Source organism: Cherax quadricarinatus, chromosome 73, assembly GCF_038502225.1.
Source record: "Cherax quadricarinatus isolate ZL_2023a chromosome 73, ASM3850222v1, whole genome shotgun sequence".
NCBI lineage: Eukaryota > Metazoa > Arthropoda > Malacostraca > Decapoda > Parastacidae > Cherax > Cherax quadricarinatus.
In genome coordinates, this window is record NC_091364.1 from 8,711,669 (window position 1) to 8,729,614 (window position 17,946).

The window sequence follows — 17,946 nt, forward strand, 5'->3', positions numbered from 1 at the left end:
TATGGTGTAGGAGGTAGGTTACTGAAAGCAGTGAAGAGTTTTTACGAGGATGGTGAGGCTCAAGTTAGAGTATATAGGAAAGAGGGAAATTATTTCCCAGTAAAAGTAGGCCTTAGACAAGGATGTATGATGCCACCGTGGTTGTTTAATATATTTATAGATGGGGTTGTAAGAGAAGTAAATGCGAGGGTCTTGGCAAGAGGCGTGGAGTTAAAAGATAAAGAATCACACACAAAGTGGGAGTTGTCACAGCTGCTCTTTGCTGATGACACTGTGCTCTTGGGAGATTCTGAAGAGAAGTTGCAGAGATTGGTGGATGAATTTGGTAGGGTGTGCGAAAGAAGAAAATTAAAGGTGAATACAGGAAAGAGTAAGGTTATGAGGATAACAAGTAAGTAAGTAAGTAAGTAAGTAAGTTTATTCAGGTATACACAAATACAGTTACATAGAATTATCATACATAGCAGCATATGTGTAGAGAACCTAGGATAACCCAAAAAAGTCAGACAGAGTGACTTATTTCCATTTAGGTAATGAAAGATTGAATATCAGATTGGAGGGAGAGAGTATGGAGGAGGTGAATGTATTCAGATATTTGGGAGTGGACGTGTCAGCACATGGGTCTATGAAAGATGAGGTGAATCATAGAATTGATGAGGGGAAAAGAGTGAGTGGTGCACTTAAGAGTCTGTGGAGACAAAGAACTTTGTCCTTGGAGGCAAAGAGGGGAATGTATGAGAGTATAATTTTACCAACGCTCTTATATGGGTGTGAAGCATTGGTGATGAATGTTGCAGCGAGGAGAAGGCTGGAGGCAGTGGAGATGTCATGTCTGAGGGCAATGTGTGGTGTGAATATAATGCAGAGAATTCGTAGTTTGGAAGTTAGGAGGAGGTGCGGGATTACCAAAACTGTTGTCCAGAGGGCTGAGGAAGGGTTGTTGAGGTGGTTCGGACATGTAGAGAGAATGGAGCGAAACAGAGTGACTTCAAGAGTGTATCAGTCTGTAGTGGAAGGAAGGCGGGGTAGGGGTCGGCCTAGGAAAGGTTGGAGGGAGGGGGTAAAGGAGGTTTTGTGTGCGAGGGGCTTGGACTTCCAGCAGGCATGCGTGAGTGTGTTTGATAGGAGTAAATGGAGACAAATGGTTTTTAATACTTGACGTGCTGTTGGAGTGTGAGCAAAGTAACATTTATGAAGGGGTTCAGGGAAACCGGCAGGCCGGACTTGAGTCCTGGAGATGGGAAGTACAGTGCCTGCACTCTGAAGGAGGGGTGTTAATGTTGCAGTTTAAAAACTGTAGTGTAAAGCACCCTTCTGGCAAGACAGTGATGGAGTGAATGATGGTGAAAGTTTTTCTTTTTCGGGCCACCCTGCCTTGGTGGGAATCGGCCGGTGTGATAATAAATAAATAAAAAACATTAAGTTTATAAATACTGTAATGCATTTTTGGGCTCATTGTAACAGTGAACGTTTGAAGATAATGTCAGAGTAGAGACGAGAAAGAAATATTCTGGGAGTTGAGTTGATTGGGGAATGTTAAGGATAGTTGGAGGTGTGTGAGAAAGTAACAGTTTTTGAAGACTTTAATATAGAAATAGAAGAAACTGTTGTGGAAGTTGTATAATAGTAAGAAAGGTTGGGCCATCTGTTGTTAATGATACTGGGGTATGCTTGGAAAGTATTTTCATGATATTAATGCTTCAAGAAAAAAAATAAATATGAAAAAGAGGTATGAAGTATTGAGTACTAGAATAGTCTGCTGGACTGTGCTGCCAGATAATTGTTGGGAGGAAGGATAGCTAATGTGAAAATGATGATGAGGATTATGAAAAGGTTCGCTGTATAAGTTTTGATAATAGATGTGTAGGTGCAGAAGGAGAGAGATTGGTGACATACAGTGAAAATGGTGATAAATGTAAGAATATTTTATGAAATTTTCAATTCACCATATACCCTGAAATTTGGAATATTCCAAAATGAACAAAAAATCTGAAATTGTCAGAATTTGGGTTTGTTGAGGTTGTTGAAGTGGTTCGGACATGTAGAGAGAATGGAGCGAAACAGAATGACTTTAAGAGTGTATCAGTCTGTAGTGGAAGGAAGGCGGGGTAGGGGTCGGCCTAGGAAAGGTTGGAGGGAGGGGGTAAAGGAGGTTTTGTGTGCGAGGGGCTTGGACTTCCAGCAGGCATGCGTGAGCGTGTTTGATAGGAGTGAATGGAGACAAATGGTTTTTAATACTTGACGTGCTGTTGGAGTGTGAGCAAAGTAACATTTATGAAGGGGTTCAGGGAAACCGGCAGGCCGGACTTGAGTCCTGGAGATGGGAAGTACAGTGCCTGCACTCTGAAGGAGGGGTGTTAATGTTGCAGTTTAAAAACTGTAGTGTAAAGCACCCTTCTGGCAAGACAGTGATGGAGTGAATGATGGTGAAAGTTTTTCTTTTTCGGGCCACCCTTCCTTGGTGGGAATCGGCCAGTGTGATAATAATAAAAATAAAAACAAATTTATGTTCACTCATTCAAATTTTTATAATATGGACTTCTGAGCACAGCTTGGAATAAGAAAGAAATCACTATGTAAAATTTTCAGTGTATCCTGTATCAGCAGATAAAGAAGAACTGCTAAGTAATAAGATGTATGTATTATGCATTATCTCCTAATTTCAGATTGGGCAGCTCTATCACAAACCAAGATTCTAAACTGACTAGAATAACACGTAGTCAGGCAGAAGGGAAAGACGAGGAAGCTGAAGATAAAACTGTAGAAGGTGAGCAGCAAAGGAAAGTAATAGAGAGAATTGAGGATCGTGACAGTGGGAAGACTGGAAAAACTGAAGGTGTGCTTCAAGAGTCGTCAAACATATCTCGACCTATCAGATTAGTTAGACAGAAGTTGTCTGGAAGAAAACTTCTTGTTAAGAAAGTGGTCAGGGTTACCAGAGAAGGTAAGTGTGTAATGCTTTGAACTTATTCATAGCATACCCAAAATATCAAGTGTATTGATATGAATGTAAATTATAATTCATTGTAAAGCTAGGAATGGTTGGATACAGTGTAACCTTGTAAGTTATAGGGATTAAGTTGCTGAAACTACAGATAGAAAATCACTTGTCTGAATAATTTAAGGTTTTTTGCCATCTTTCCTTTAATTTTGCTTTGATTTGTTTAATATTGCCATTAATAAGAATGAGTCAGTTTTTAATTATTTTTTTTTTTTAGTTTTCAATGTAGGGGATGAGTACTAAGCTAAATAACAATGGACACCAAGAAAAAACATTAATAATTGAAACTGTCTGCGAAGTGGCCTTCAGTACTTTATGATCAAATCATATAGATTATGAACCACACTAAATCTGTAGTTCACCTGTGTGGTGTAATTAACCATTTATGCACTACATATTTTGATTTCCCAAAGATTTGTCTATGCAGTTATAGAGTGGTAAAATTCATTGCATATTATTAATTGTGGGTTAGAGCCCCCATCCATTCTGTGATTAATTGTAATAATTCAGGTAATTGGTAATAAACAATAGTTTTGTAATTGAATTGTATTTCTGAAGTGCTGTACAGTATAAAATAAAGACAGTAAAAGGCTAAAAGAACTTTGTGGACTCTCTCACACTTGACACCACACCCCATACCTTGCATAGAGTACTGTAATGATAATTGGTCACATATAAAACAGATTATCAAGCAACTGCTGTACAGTCAAATGATGTTATTTACAAAACATATGTGAGGTACAGCATTTATATGCTGAAGGAATAGCTATGTTTTTAGATGTACTGCAATTATGTTTTTCTGATATTTTCCAAAGAATTTCTTTGAGGCTCTTACTAAGTCGTACTATGCATATGGCGAAGCTTTTTTTTCAATTTCACTTCCAACAGTAAAGTCGACCCCATCCTCAGCATAGATTAATATAGATCTCTTCAATTAATTTTCTATCAATATTACATTGGCATATGCTTTTATAAGCTTATGACGACTATGCTGTTTGGTGTACAACCATCACATGGAAAACCTTGGGAAATGACTGTACAATGCTGTACATATATTTATTGAAGAGTTAGCTTGATTAAAACTCTCTCCTGCCTCATTTTTGTCTGTCTAAGCTCAATACTTGTTTATTGCCATGTTTCTTGAAGACTTGGATCACTTTGAGGATAGACATAGGCTTTTGGCATTATTTTTTTTGCTTCTGATGTAATAAAAAGAATCTATGTGTGTATTTTTTAATTTATCTGTTTTAGTTATTTTTAAAAAATGTAGATACTTTTTGCCATTTTTTACTATTATCATTCATGAAGATGTATGGTACCTGAATATGTTACAAGTATTATTACTTTGTAATATTAATTTAACTTATTTGGCTATATGACATATCACTGAAAGGTTACTGTACTGTATATAAAATTGTGCACATGTGATGGGGATATAACAGAGAACTTCTTTCTTTCTTTCAACACACCAGCCATATCCCACCAAGGCAGGGTGTCCCAACAAGAAAAACGAAAGTTTCTCTTTTCTTTCTTCTTTCAACACACCGGCCGTATCCCACCGAGGCAGGGTGGCCCAAAAGGAAAAACGAAAGTTTCTCCTTTTACATTTAGTAATATATACAGGAGAAGGGGTTACTAGCCCCTTGCTCCCGGCATTTTAGTCACCTCTTATGACACGCATGGCTTACAGAGGAAGAATTCTGTTCCACTTCCCCATGGAGATAAGAGGAAATAAACAAGAACAAGAACTAGAAAAAAATAGAAGAAAACCCAGAGGGGTGTGTATATATATATGCTCGTACATGTATGTGTAGTGTGACTTAAGTGCAAGCAAAGTAGCAAGACATACCTGAAATCTTGCATGTTTATGAGACAGAAAAAAGACACCAGCAATCCTACCATCATGTAAAACAATTACAGGTTTTCGTTGTACACTCACTTGGCAGGACGGTAGTACCTCCTTGGGTGGTTGCTGTTTACCAACCTACTACCTAGGAACAGAGAACTATGCTTTTGATATTTCTGTTTATCCATAAAATCTCACTCTACTATCAAATTTTTTTTTTTATTTTTATTATCACACTGGCCGATTCCCACCAAGGCAGGGTGGCCCGAAAAAGAAAAACTTTCACCATCATTCACTCCATCACTGTCTTGCCAGAAGGGTGCTTTACACTACAGTTTTTAAACTGCAACATTAACACCCCTCCTTCAGAGTGCAGGCACTGTACTTCCCATCTCCAGGACTCAAGTCCGGCCTGCCGGTTTCCCTGAACCCCTTCATAAATGTTACTTTGCTCACACTCCAACAGCACGTCAAGTATTAAAAACCATTTGTCTCCATTCACTCCTATCAAACACGCTCACGCATGCCTGCTGGAAGTCCAAGCCCCTCGCACACAAAACCTCCTTTACCCCCTCTCTCCAACCTTTCCTAGGCCGACCCCTACCCCGCGTTCCTTCCACTACAGACTGATACACTCTTGAAGTCATTCTGTTTCGCTCCATTCTCTCTACATGTCCGAACCACCTCAACAACCCTTCCTCAGCCCTCTGGACAACAGTTTTGGTAATCCCGCACCTCTTCCTAACTTCCAAACTACGATTTCTCTGCATTATATTCACACCACACATTGCCCTCAGACATGACATCTCCACTGCCTCCAGCCTTCTCGCTGCAACATTCATCACCCATGCTTCACACCCATATAAGAGCGTTGGTAAAACTATACTCTCATACATTCCCCTCTTTGCCTCCAAGGACAAAGTTCTTTGTCTCCACAGACTCCTAAGTGCACCACTCACTCTTTTCCCCTCATCAATTCTATGATTCACCTCATCTTTCATAGACCCATCCGCTGACACGTCCACTCCCAAATATCTGAATACATTCACCTCCTCCATACTCTCTCCCTCCAATCTGATATTCAGTCTTTCATCACCTAATCTTTTTGTTATCCTCATAACCTTACTCTTTCCTGTATTCACCTTTAATTTTCTTCTTTTGCACACCCTACCAAATTCATCCACCAATCTCTGCAACTTCTCTTCAGAATCTCCCAAGAGCACAGTGTCATCAGCAAAGAGCAGCTGTGACAACTCCCACTTTGTGTGTGATTCTTTATCTTTTAACTCCACGCCTCTTGCCAAGACCCTCGCATTTACTTCTCTTACAACCCCATCTATAAATATATTAAACAACCACGGTGACATCATACATCCTTGTCTAAGGCCTACTTTTACTGGGAAATAATTTCCCTCTTTCCTACATACTCTAACTTGAGCCTCACTATCCTCATAAAAACTCTTCACTGCTTTCAGTAACCTACCTCCTACACCATACACTTGCAACATCTGCCACATTGCCCCCCTATCCACCCTGTCATACGCCTTTTTCAAATCCATAAATGCCACAAAGACCTCTTTAGCCTTATCTAAATACTGTTCACTTATATGTTTCACTGTAAACACCTGGTCCACACACCCCCTACCTTTCCTAAAGCCTATTTGTTCATCTGCTATCCTATTCTCCGTCTTACTCTTAATTCTTTCAATAATAACTCTACCATACACTTTACCAGGTATACTCAGCAGACTTATCCCCCTATAATTTTTGCACTCTCTTTTATCCCCTTTGCCTTTATACAAAGGAACTATGCATGCTCTCTGCCAATCCCTAGGTACCTTACCCTCTTCCATACATTTATTAAATAATTGCACCAACCACTCCAAAACTATATCCCCACCTGCTTTTAACATTTCTATCTTTATCCCATAAATCCCGGCTGCCTTACCCCCTTTCATTTTACCTACTGCCTCACGAACTTCCCCCACACTCACAACTGGCTCTTCCTCACTCCTACAAGATGTTATTCCTCCTTGTCCTATACACGAAATCACAGCTTCCCTATCTTCATCAACATTTAACAATTCCTCAAAATATTCCCTCCATCTTCCCAATACCTCTAACTCTCCATTTAATAACTCTCCTCTCCTATTTTTAACTGACAAATCCATTTGTTCTCTACAATTTTATAACCGTTGATGTAGTTATGGCTCATGAACCCTTCAAGGGTTACCCACTCCTTTGAGTCAAACCAGATTATCTCCCTTTCCTGGATGCATTATGAATCTAGTGCTTCCACATGAATATAAAATTGTCATTAACCCCTTCAGGGTCCAAGGCCCAAATCTGAAGTGGTGCCCCAGTGTCCAAGAATTTAAAAAAAAAAAAATTGTTATTTTTTCTTATGAAATGGTAGAGAATCTTTTTGTGAAGGTAATAAAACAAAAAGTACGAAATTTGATGGAAAATTGACGAAAATATGCTCTTGCGAATTTTGATGTGTCAGCGATATTTACGAATCGGCGATTTTGCCAACTTTGACTCCCATTTTAGGCCAATTACATTATTCCAGTCAACCAAATTCTTAGCTATTTCACTAGTATTACTTCTATTCTATCGATTGAGCACAAGAAATCGCCAAGTCAACTGTTTCAACTACAAATTAAAGTGATCAGAAATTGTTAATTTGGCCAATTTAACACGAAGTTCAAAATATTCCAATTTCAAAATAGGGTCCAGAATAAACAATGTAGGTATTCCTGGAACTAAACTAACATTTCCTCTGTTCATTAGTTACGTTTTGAGGCTTTACAAATAAATTCCATTTTGATTTTTTATTCACATAATGAATTTTTATTCACACCAAAAAATAGAAGATTTACTGTTATGCAATACTGTAATAATTGTATAAATATCATCACCACACTTGTGAATGTATATTAGACCCACCAGCTGGCGTGTATTAGACGTGTGAGGTCGTTTGTTTACTCTTGAATATCGGCAAAAATTTAACATTTCTGCTACTTTGAGCTCAGTTTCAAACCATTTCCAGTGCTAAAACCAATCAAAATCATCTATATTTCTGTAATATGTCTTCCATTCTATCAAATGAGATGAAGAAATCGCAAATACACCTATAAAAAACATACGAAAAAACACTGCAAAGTCGCTGTTTTAATCGAAAAATCATGATTTCAGTTTTTTCTCTCATTATACACAGTGTGGTGCAGGATCTGTTTTATGTGGTGCACACATACCACATAGATGTATTCTCTCATATCTAGGCCCAAATGTACCACTCACAGTTTACCAGAGTGAGCTGAGCTCATGACGTAGATCTACGGTTTGGACCCTGAACGTAAAGCCGTAGATCTACGGGACGGACCCAGAAAGGGTTAAGTACTTAAATTTGTGTGATGGGTTGAATTTAGAATGATTAAATCATTTGAAAATATTGAGTGTTTTGTAAAGAGTGCTGTTCTTATAATTTTATAAATTAGGTTATTGTGTTGCATATTGTTACATAAGACATTTGCATTTGTAGTTTTTTATATAACTTTAAAATGTGTAATACTTCATATCTAATTTTTTATTATTGTTAACAGCAATGAGGCACAATGAGGCCGAGATGTGCAAACAATCTGAAGTTTCTTCAACATACGTAAGTCAGCCACTGCCCACACAGTCCCCTGACCAAGTGCCTCTTGCTAAAAGGTTGCGAAGAAACATACAAGACTCTGCAGTTTCACCCATTTTACCAAAAAAATTAGCTTCATCGTCCACCTCTCCGTCATCCATTGTTACTCATATGCCTAAAAAATCTTCAAGCACTGATGCCTCTTCAAACAATTCCCAGATTACTCAAAAGAAGTGTTCCCCCTCCACATCATCCACAAATATACCTGAATCAGAGGAGAAGAGTGAACCCAGTATTGCTGGATCAGAAATTCTGTCAGTTCCATCCTCAAAACTGCATTCTTTGAAAGAAAGTTGTTCCTCTCCGAGTAGTTCACATCCTCAGAAACAGAAATCTCAACCTTCTTCAGACACCTCTTCACCAACTACTACCGAAGATCAAAGTAAAAAATCTCTTGTAGTCACTCCAGTAAATATTTCCTCAAAGAAGTCTTCCCCAGTACTCTCTCCACCCTCTCCAAATGCAGGCAAGAAGCTAGTAATTAGAGAAGACAAACAGAATAAAGTTCCTTCAATTGTAGTGTCTCCAGATTCACCTGTTACTTCTCATACAACAGAAGAAACTGAGTATGCATTGATCTTGTTTGTTTTGCTGTGATATTTACAAAAAAAAAAAAAAATGAAATAAAGGGGCTGTATAATTTTGGTACTTTATATTGTCTGTATATCTGTGATATTCATTTAAATAGATTAGTATTTTTGATACAAGTTGTCATTAATATTAATACAGTACGAGTCCTGGAATCCGGTCACGGCCGAGCAGACGCACCAAGGAAGCTGCCACAGCTTACTTACAGTTGATTGGTCGTAAACTGGCACAGGAATCTAAAGGCAATTCAAAATCTGTTGATGAAGATGATTATGAAGAGGACGACGAGGAGGAGGAGGAGGAGGAGGAAGATAATACTATTTCATTAAAGCAGGTCATGGATCTGAAGTCTCAGTCAAAAATCAGTAAGTTTTATGATGAAGCTGTATTTTCCTTTTTTTTTTATTTTAATGTCTACTTTCAGCTGATGACATAGTGAGACCTCATGTGCACATAGGCGTATCTATGAGAATAACTAGATGTGTTTTGGTCGCTCTGCAATCAATGAAATGTATTCCCTGTATCCCTTAATTCTAGCCCTTTGTACCTCAGTTCTCACAAATGCAATAATTTAGTGTGAGGCATAGGTTTCTAGTGTAGTCAGTTATAAAAATAATTAGTAGCTGTAACTCAGCCTTCTCAAGAAGTTCAGGACATGGAGATCAGCAATTTAAAGAGGCCCAAGAGTTTTAAATGTACTCAGAGTTCCCTGGAGACTACCTTTCATGGTGGGGTTGGTCTCCTTGTTATATCACAGAAAATTGACTGATCATAATGAAACTTGTATGTGTTATTTTGCTGTGCCAGGTGACATGTTACAACATAGCCTTATAAAAAATATTTATTTAATTAGTTTGAATTAAGTTTAATTTTTTCTTCTTTTTCTTTTGAGTAGGCTATATGGGAAAAGGGATTACTAACCTATTGCTCCCTGCATTTTAGTTGGCTTTTACAACATGCATGGATTTTCTTTCTTTTTGGGTCACCCTGCCTCAGTGGGAAACGGCCAACGTGTTAAAAAAAAGAAAAAGTTTAGTTAAGAATTACCTGTATTTTCTAAATGGCTTAACAGAATAGGGTAAAAGATTGTATGGTGCAGATTTAAAGCAGGATAAAAGTCTATCTAACTGTTTTATCTTTTTGGCCCAATATATTTAATATTTCTAACTTTCTTCACACATTTACATTCATTTTGTTTTTCAGTCTTCTTGACTGACTTTCCTTTACAGATAAACTGATTTTCTTAATGCTTAAAAAATGTTTCAGGACGAAAAGATAAAGAAGTGGAAGAAAGAAAGTATCAAAATTCATCTGAGGAAGAGACACTGGAGCCCATAAGAAAAACAGGCAGTGAGGATAATGAAAGTTGTGTTGTAAGTGATAGCTCTGCAAAGACAAACCTTAGAAAGTCTCTCAGGAAAGTTAGAGATTTTACAAGACAATCGGAACCTGAGAAATTGAACACTCCCGACAGTGTCAATACTGAAGTTGGACGAATAACCAGAAGAACTCCTTCTTACAAAGAAGAGCTGTCTAATTCTATTAATGATGAAAAAATCACTTGTAGCTCTAGAAGAACAAGAAGCTGTGAAAAGAGGGACCCGCCTACACCAGACGAACAAGGTGACTCAGAATCCACTCAGTCTCCCACTTGTGTGAGAAGATATACCCCACCAGAACCAAGCATCACTGTACCTACTAGAGCAATGCCAAGAAGACTAAGAAGAACTCGAAGTGATGCAGACGAACCAAAGAAGAAAGAATCATGGCCTTCCTTTAGGCGTGCATCATTAGAAGCTGACAGCTCTCATGAGGTTACTCGACAGAGGCGTACAATGAGATTGAGGGATGAACAGGATTACAAGGAAAACGAGAATGATAGTGAAGAAAATGAAAGATTAATAATAAACACTCGTACAAAGAGAGATTTGAAAAGAACAAGTAGTGAGCCAGTGACACCCATAAAAAATGCAAATGATGAAAATGAAAAATGTTTGAGAATGAGAACTCGTCGACTTGAAGCTCCGGGTGGCATTAAGGGTGATAATTCATTAGCTGTTAGTAAAGTAAAGGACTCAAAGACTTTTTGTAGTTCACGTGATATTATTTCTAAAGTGGAAAAGGAAGAGGAATGTAAGAAAAGTGTTTCTAAGGCTGATTCTAATGTAGACGTCAAAGAGAAAGAGCACTATAAAGATGAAAAGAAAGATGATATAGAAATTACTGATGCAGGAAGTTCTTCAGATGGAAATATGCAAAATTCTGAGAAAATATTTGGACCTGCAGCAAAATCAAGGAGAACAGTTTCACAAGATAGAAAAATAGAACAGTATTTGTCACATGAAGGTGTACGACATTCCTCCGTCAGAAGGAGTTTAGATAAATCTGATAGCAATGACAGTAATGATATTGGTGAAACTTTCTTGAAAAGTAATAGAAGTAGAAGTGGATCTTTAGGTAGCAACATAGAGAACACTAACCTTGATGCAAATGATAAAAAGTTATTGGGACCACTGAACAGAAGGAAATCTGTTGGAAATAGAAGGAGAAGTAGTAATCATGATGAAGCCAAATTAAATGAAGTTTTAGAGAGTGTTGCCAAAGACTTTGAGAAAGATATAGATGATGATCATTATGATAAAATAGAAAAAGATTTTATGATGGGAAATAAATCTCCTGAGAAAAGTAAAGGAGAAACTACACCAACAGAAATGGAAAAGGAAGATTTATTTATTTCTGACAGTAGTGTTTCTTGCATGGATGAAAAAAGTTCAAATTCAGTAGATATGATGCTTAATTCATCAAGTTCACAAAAAATTTCAGGCAGTACTGCTGTAGTCCAGTCTGGTAGTAGCAGCCCAAGTCCTAGTAAAAGAAGCACAACTAGTAAAAAGCTAAGTGATGTTGTTCGCAGCCTTCAAAAGAAACAAGCAGAGTCCCCAAGCAAAGTAAACCCACATGAAAAGCCAACATTTTTGAAGGATCTCAACAAGTGGAACTCTGATAAATCGAGGCAAGTAAGTTCTCAGTCGAGTCCTCACCTTCACTCTCCTGGTACTTCCTGTGTACCTATAGCAGTAACACACAATGATGTCTCCCTGCCAGAAATTGCACATATCCCTAGTGCACCCTCTACTTCATTAGAGAATACATCCACTACCACCACCACCACCTCAAAGGCACCATCACAAATACCTCAGAAATCTGGCACTACCAAAGTTGCATCCACTAAATCCAGCACTACCAGACCTCCCCAAACTATTTCACCTGTTGTCTCATGCAGTTCACCCCAGGTAGAGCCTGAGATGACCACGTGTTCACAAACATTTGCACCCAGCACTACAGTCACTTCCAGCATTCATAAAGGTCTTTCCAGTGTGAGCACAGCACCAGCAGTGACATCTGCCTTTGCCTCAGGTATACAGAAAGGAAATATAGCATTAAAAGCAGCACCTTTAATATTTCAGAGTGCTCAAGATGAACATATAACTGTTCTTCCAAGCTTGCCAGTTGCAGTTAAATCTCCTGCTACAATTAATGTTGTGGGCACAGGATTTTCATCCCCACTCACTGTGTCCCATGTACCACAATTATCATCAGTTGTAACACTTTCTTCTGTTGGTAGTGGTTCTGTTGCTAGTCCCAGACCAATAGATCAGTCAGCTACAAAAAATACTCACAAACAGCTTTCAATTGCCCCTAAACCAGCAACACCCTCAGCTGCTCTGGTAGCATCTGCACCTGCTGGTCAGGTGTCAAAAACTGTTTTACCACCAGGCACTCAAAAGACAGTTCCCAAACCTGTACAAATTGCCCCAAAGCCCCCAGCTCCTACATCTCATATTCACCCAAATGCTCACCTTATTGCCCCTCAGCCTGGTCACATGATGCAAGCACAAGTACAGGCTCAGGTGCAGACAATACCACAGTCAGTTCATACAGTTCAAGCAATAACTCAGCCAGTACAAACTATGCAGGCTATACCTCAACCTATACAAACAATGCAGACTGTAACTGGTATGCCTGTGCAAGCTGTTATTACTCAAGCTGTCATTGATCCAGCCCAATTGGTAACCCCATCTTCACCAGCAAAAATAATTACTCAACCAGTATTTGTTACTTCATCTATGCAGAGTGCAGTTACTTATAGCATTGCACCTCAAACTGTAGGTCAAGGTCACTTAAGTGGTAATGTAAGTGCAGTTGCTCGTGTTCTCGCTCCTACCATGGTCGGTAAAGTAACAGCCAAACCTCAGCCTCATCTTATAACCCCAAAGGTACCAGATTCTCTTGTTACCTTAGCTCCAGCTTCAGTTGGCAGTATTGCTACAGTGAGACCCATTGTGCCTTTATCCCAGCAGGTGCAAACATCCCAGCAGACACAAATTCTTGCAGTTAATGTGATGCCAGTAGGATCCACACAAATGCAAACAGTGACAGGACAGCCAGGTTTGATAGCAAAACCCCAGATCCCAATTCCTCCTCCAGGTCATCCTCCTGGACACCACCATACTCTCATTCCCACAACAGCTACTGATCAGCTCACCTCTCAAAGCCATCCTGCTGTTCCGCTCTCACAGTCTCTGCTGAGCACAGCTGCTGCCTCCCAAATACCTCTTGCTTCTATTGCTACCACCTTTCCTGTTGTCTCTACTGAAGTTAGAGGAAACTCACCCCATGCGAACAGCAATGTTCTAACCAGTACTCACCGTGGATCAGTCTCTGTTAATCAGGTATCAAGGCCAGTGCCTGTTGACAAAAGTATGCCTGGAATTACTGCTCCATGTGGCAAGTTAACTAGTAATCTGAAATCCTTTCCTAGTGCTTCTTATCAAGGCACTCCACAATTACCCAGCTCTGGCATGCCTGTAGCAATAACTAAAGCTTGTACTGTAGCTCCTTGTGGCATTGTAAATAAAATGATTTCCAAAACGTCTGAGAACAAATTAGACAGCTCTATATCTACGCAGACATGTAAAGTTGTGGAAACAGCTTTCAAAGGAGGAATACCAGGGAATGTAAGAATAACAGAAGTCTCAAAAGTCAATGCCAAGAACATTGAACCAGTCTCTATAGCAACTACAGATTCTAGTGCAAAATTAACATTTTCTAATCAGCCAGCTAGGCCACAATTAGCATCCTCCTCAGTAACAATTACATCTCTGAGTGAAGCACAGCATTCCAACCAGCTTTGTACTACAGAGGGACTAAAGCCAGTCACTACTGTAAAGCAGCAAAAGACACCACATACTGGTATTTCAATTAAGTTATCCTCAAGTGTAAGTGTTGTTCAACACAAAGCAGGGATAGGGAGAAATGTTGCTGTAGCATCATTGCTTTCAAAAACTGAAACAGAAAAGTCCAGTACGTATATCCCAGTGTTAGAAAAAGATAAATCAATATTGCCTAGTATAACAAAACAAGAGAGAGATAAAAAAGTTCTTGCTCCCAGTATTACTAGCTCTGCTACATCTTCAGTTCCTAAAATAGAGAAAAATAAAGTTGCTTCTGCTACCTCACTTTTGAAGAGTAATACAGATAACAATTTTATCACATCTCTTCATAAATCTGACAATGATGTAACCATTTCTACTTGCCAAGTGCGTAAAGCAAATAAGAGCAAAATTGATATTCGATCAGTTCCAGCAAATAGTGACGTAATTAAATTTGATAAAGTACAAAATATAAATGGCAAGGATAGTGATAATTTGAAATTGTGTGACAAGAAAATGGTAGATAAAAAGAAAGAGCCTTTTATGAAAAGAACTCTTTTTAAGACCAAAAGTCAAGAAGATAAAAAGATGCTTGGACCTTCTGTGTGCAAAACTAAAAGCATAGAAGGAAAAAAGCCTTCAGGTGCATTTTCTCCATTACACGAAAGCAGTGTCTATGCTTTTGAACCAGAAGTTGAAACATCTCTTGAGGAATCTTCACCATTTTCACAAAGAATTAAAAACATTCATCCGTCACCAGGAACATCACCTGTAAAGCCTAACAATTCAATTAAACCTCCAAGTCAAGCACCAGTTCCAAACAAACCACTTGGTAAAGTAACTACAGTTGCTAATGTTCGAAGTCCTGTTGCTCGATCTTTAACCCCCATTATAGCAGGTAGGGCAAAACCTACTGTGGGAGTAAACCCTAGTACAGTAACATCTCAGGCAGTTGTTTTAGGAAAAAGAGCAAGTTGCACTACAGACACAACTAATATGAAAGCTGCTGGTACTGGAACAGAGACCTCACAAGTCACAAGTAAGCTTAGTCCTACATGCACCACTTCTCAGCCATTGCAAGAGCATGGGAGAGTTGGTGCTGAAGCTGAAGTAGTAGTAGAAGCCTCTGGTGGCTTTAAGAAGAACATTAGCAGCACCTCTATAGCCATTCAGTGTGACATGGATGAGGGGATAGAGGTTGCTGCTGAAGATGGTGTGAGTGCCAATGAAAGTGGAACACAAACTGAAGGACCAAGTAAATTTCCTTTGCCTCCAAATGCCTCTCCATTTTATTATCTTCCCCTGGCAATGGCTGCTTTAGGAGAAAAACTTCCTGCCCAGTTAGTCCAGCAAATGTTAGCAAAAACACAAGGGTTAGTTGGTGCAGCAGAAGCTGGTATGATTCTTCAACAAGCAGCACAGCTTGCACAGCAGCACCAACAAAAGTTGCAACAGCAAGGTGCATCTGGTCCATCTCTCATATCAAATACCTCTGCTGTAAAACCCATAAAACCTGCAACAATGCCTGGTTTAGCTGTAACTCCCATCATCCCAGGAATGTCTGCAAGTCCCACAGTTACTCCCATAAATTCTTTAAGACCATTAAGTAAAAATCAGGATTCTTCTTCATCAGTGAGTGAAGTATCATCTCCCTCCCCTGTCGTCACAACATCCACTGCTAACACAGCTCCCAGTATTGTTGTAACTACAACTGCCTCATCAACTACAGTCTCCTTACTTCCAGTTACTTCTTCCTCATGTATTACAACAACTGCCCCAACCATGACAGTTCACACCTCAGTTTCTGCATCAGCATCCCCTGCTACTCACAGAGTTGTAGTTCATAGTAATGATGTTAAATCTGTAAATGTACCTCCTCATAGAATCCAGTTAACTCCATCTAATACTACAAGTGAAGAGGTCAACTCTCCCACATATAAAGCCACTGCTAAGCCAAGATTAGTAAAATCTAAGGAAAGAGACGAAGAGAAACTTAAGACTTCCAGAGATGACAAGGCCTTTCCTACTCGAAGACGCAGTGGCCGAGCTACAACTCTGGCTGCAACAAGGGCTACAGAATCTGACATGCATGAAATTGAGGAACTACGCAGAAATAGGCGCGCTAAGCGTGCAGCTGCAGCACTAGCCAAGGAGGAGGGTTGGAGTTCTTCATCTGAGGCACCACTTAGTCCCCAGATGTCCCCAGATACTCTAAGAGGCTGGCCTCCACCCCGTCTAACCAGGTGGGTTTGCCTACTAAATGCACATGTATTCTTAATTCCGGCAGCTAATGTAATATTCTGGTACATTATTTTTGTTCTTTATTCATGATGCTTTCATCCATCTTGATGGAAGATGTAGCCCCTGGTTGGTAATTTGAAAAGAAAATAGGTAACAGCTAAGAATATATATGGGTGTGCAATTCAAGAACATTTATAATGCATTTAGAAGTTCCCCAACACTTTATTCAGCACTTTCGTAGTTGTACTGGGGTACTGTCAGCAGTCACCATCAAGCAGAATAATTCATGGAATAAACAGGATTTGAACTCATGACAAGTCAGTCCTAAAATTAGCAGAGCAATGTTCAGACTGCTACACTATTCCAAATAGTTAAAACACGCCTTTTAATTTTAGGGCTGGCTTACCATGGGTTGGAATCTTGTCCAATTCATGAGTTGTTTACAGTCATGTTATGATCTTCTGAGTCAGTCAGAATAATGTTTCTTTAGTTTGAAAGTTTGAACAGGTTGAAAAATACTTATAACATTTTTTTTTTTTTTAACACGCTGGCTGTCTCCCACCGAGGCAGAGTGACCCTAAAGAAAAACACTATCACTGTCTTGCCAGATATCACAGTTTAGATGTCACTCTAAATAGTAAAATATCACAAACCCCTCCTTTAAAGAGTGTGTGTGTGTGTGTGTGTGTGTGTGTGTGTGTGTGTGTGTGTGTGTGTGTGTGTGTGTGTGTGTGTGTGTGTGTGTGTGTGTGTGTCTGTGTGTACTCACCTATTTGTACTCACCTATTTGTGGTTGCAGGGGTCGAGTCATAGCTCCTGGCCCCGCCTCTTCGCTGATTGCTACTAGGTCCTCTCTCTCCCTGCCCCATGAGCTTTATCATACCTCACCTTAAAACTATGTATGGTTCCTGCCTCCACTATGTCACTTTCTAGGCTATTCCATGGTCTGACTACTCTATGATTGAAGAAATACTTCCTAACATCCCTTTGATTCATCTGAGTCTTCAACTTCCAATTGTGACCTCTTGTGTCTGTGTCCCCTCTCTAGAACATCCCGTCATTGTCCACCTTGTCTATTCCGCGCAGTATTTTATATGTCGTTATCATGTCTCCCCTGACCCTCCTGTCCTCCAGTGTTGTCAGGCCGATTTCCCTCAACCTTTCTTCGTAGGACAATCCCCGTAGCTCTGGGACTAGCCTTGTTGCAAACCTTTGCACTTTCTCTAATTTCTTGACGTGCTTGACTAGGTGTGGATTCCAAACTGGTGCTGCATACTCCAGTATGGGCCTGACGTAAATGGTATACAGAGTCTTGAACGAATACTTACTGAGGTATCGGAACGCTATCTGTAGGTTTGCC

General features: G+C 39.4%; 1 protein-coding gene across 2 annotated transcripts in view; it reads left to right on the forward strand.

The window, feature by feature from the left end:
- Positions 1-17,946, forward strand: part of LOC128701105 (Jumonji, AT rich interactive domain 2) — a 152,289-nt gene that overhangs the window by 34,668 nt on the left and 99,675 nt on the right. For both annotated transcript variants that reach the window (XM_070100592.1, XM_070100593.1), the window contains 4 exons: positions 2,667-2,944; positions 8,453-9,110; positions 9,274-9,497; positions 10,399-16,588. In XM_070100592.1, the coding sequence (XP_069956693.1) occupies positions 2,667-2,944; positions 8,453-9,110; positions 9,274-9,497; positions 10,399-16,588 (7,350 nt within the window). The remainder of the gene's footprint in view (positions 1-2,666; positions 2,945-8,452; positions 9,111-9,273; positions 9,498-10,398; positions 16,589-17,946) is intronic.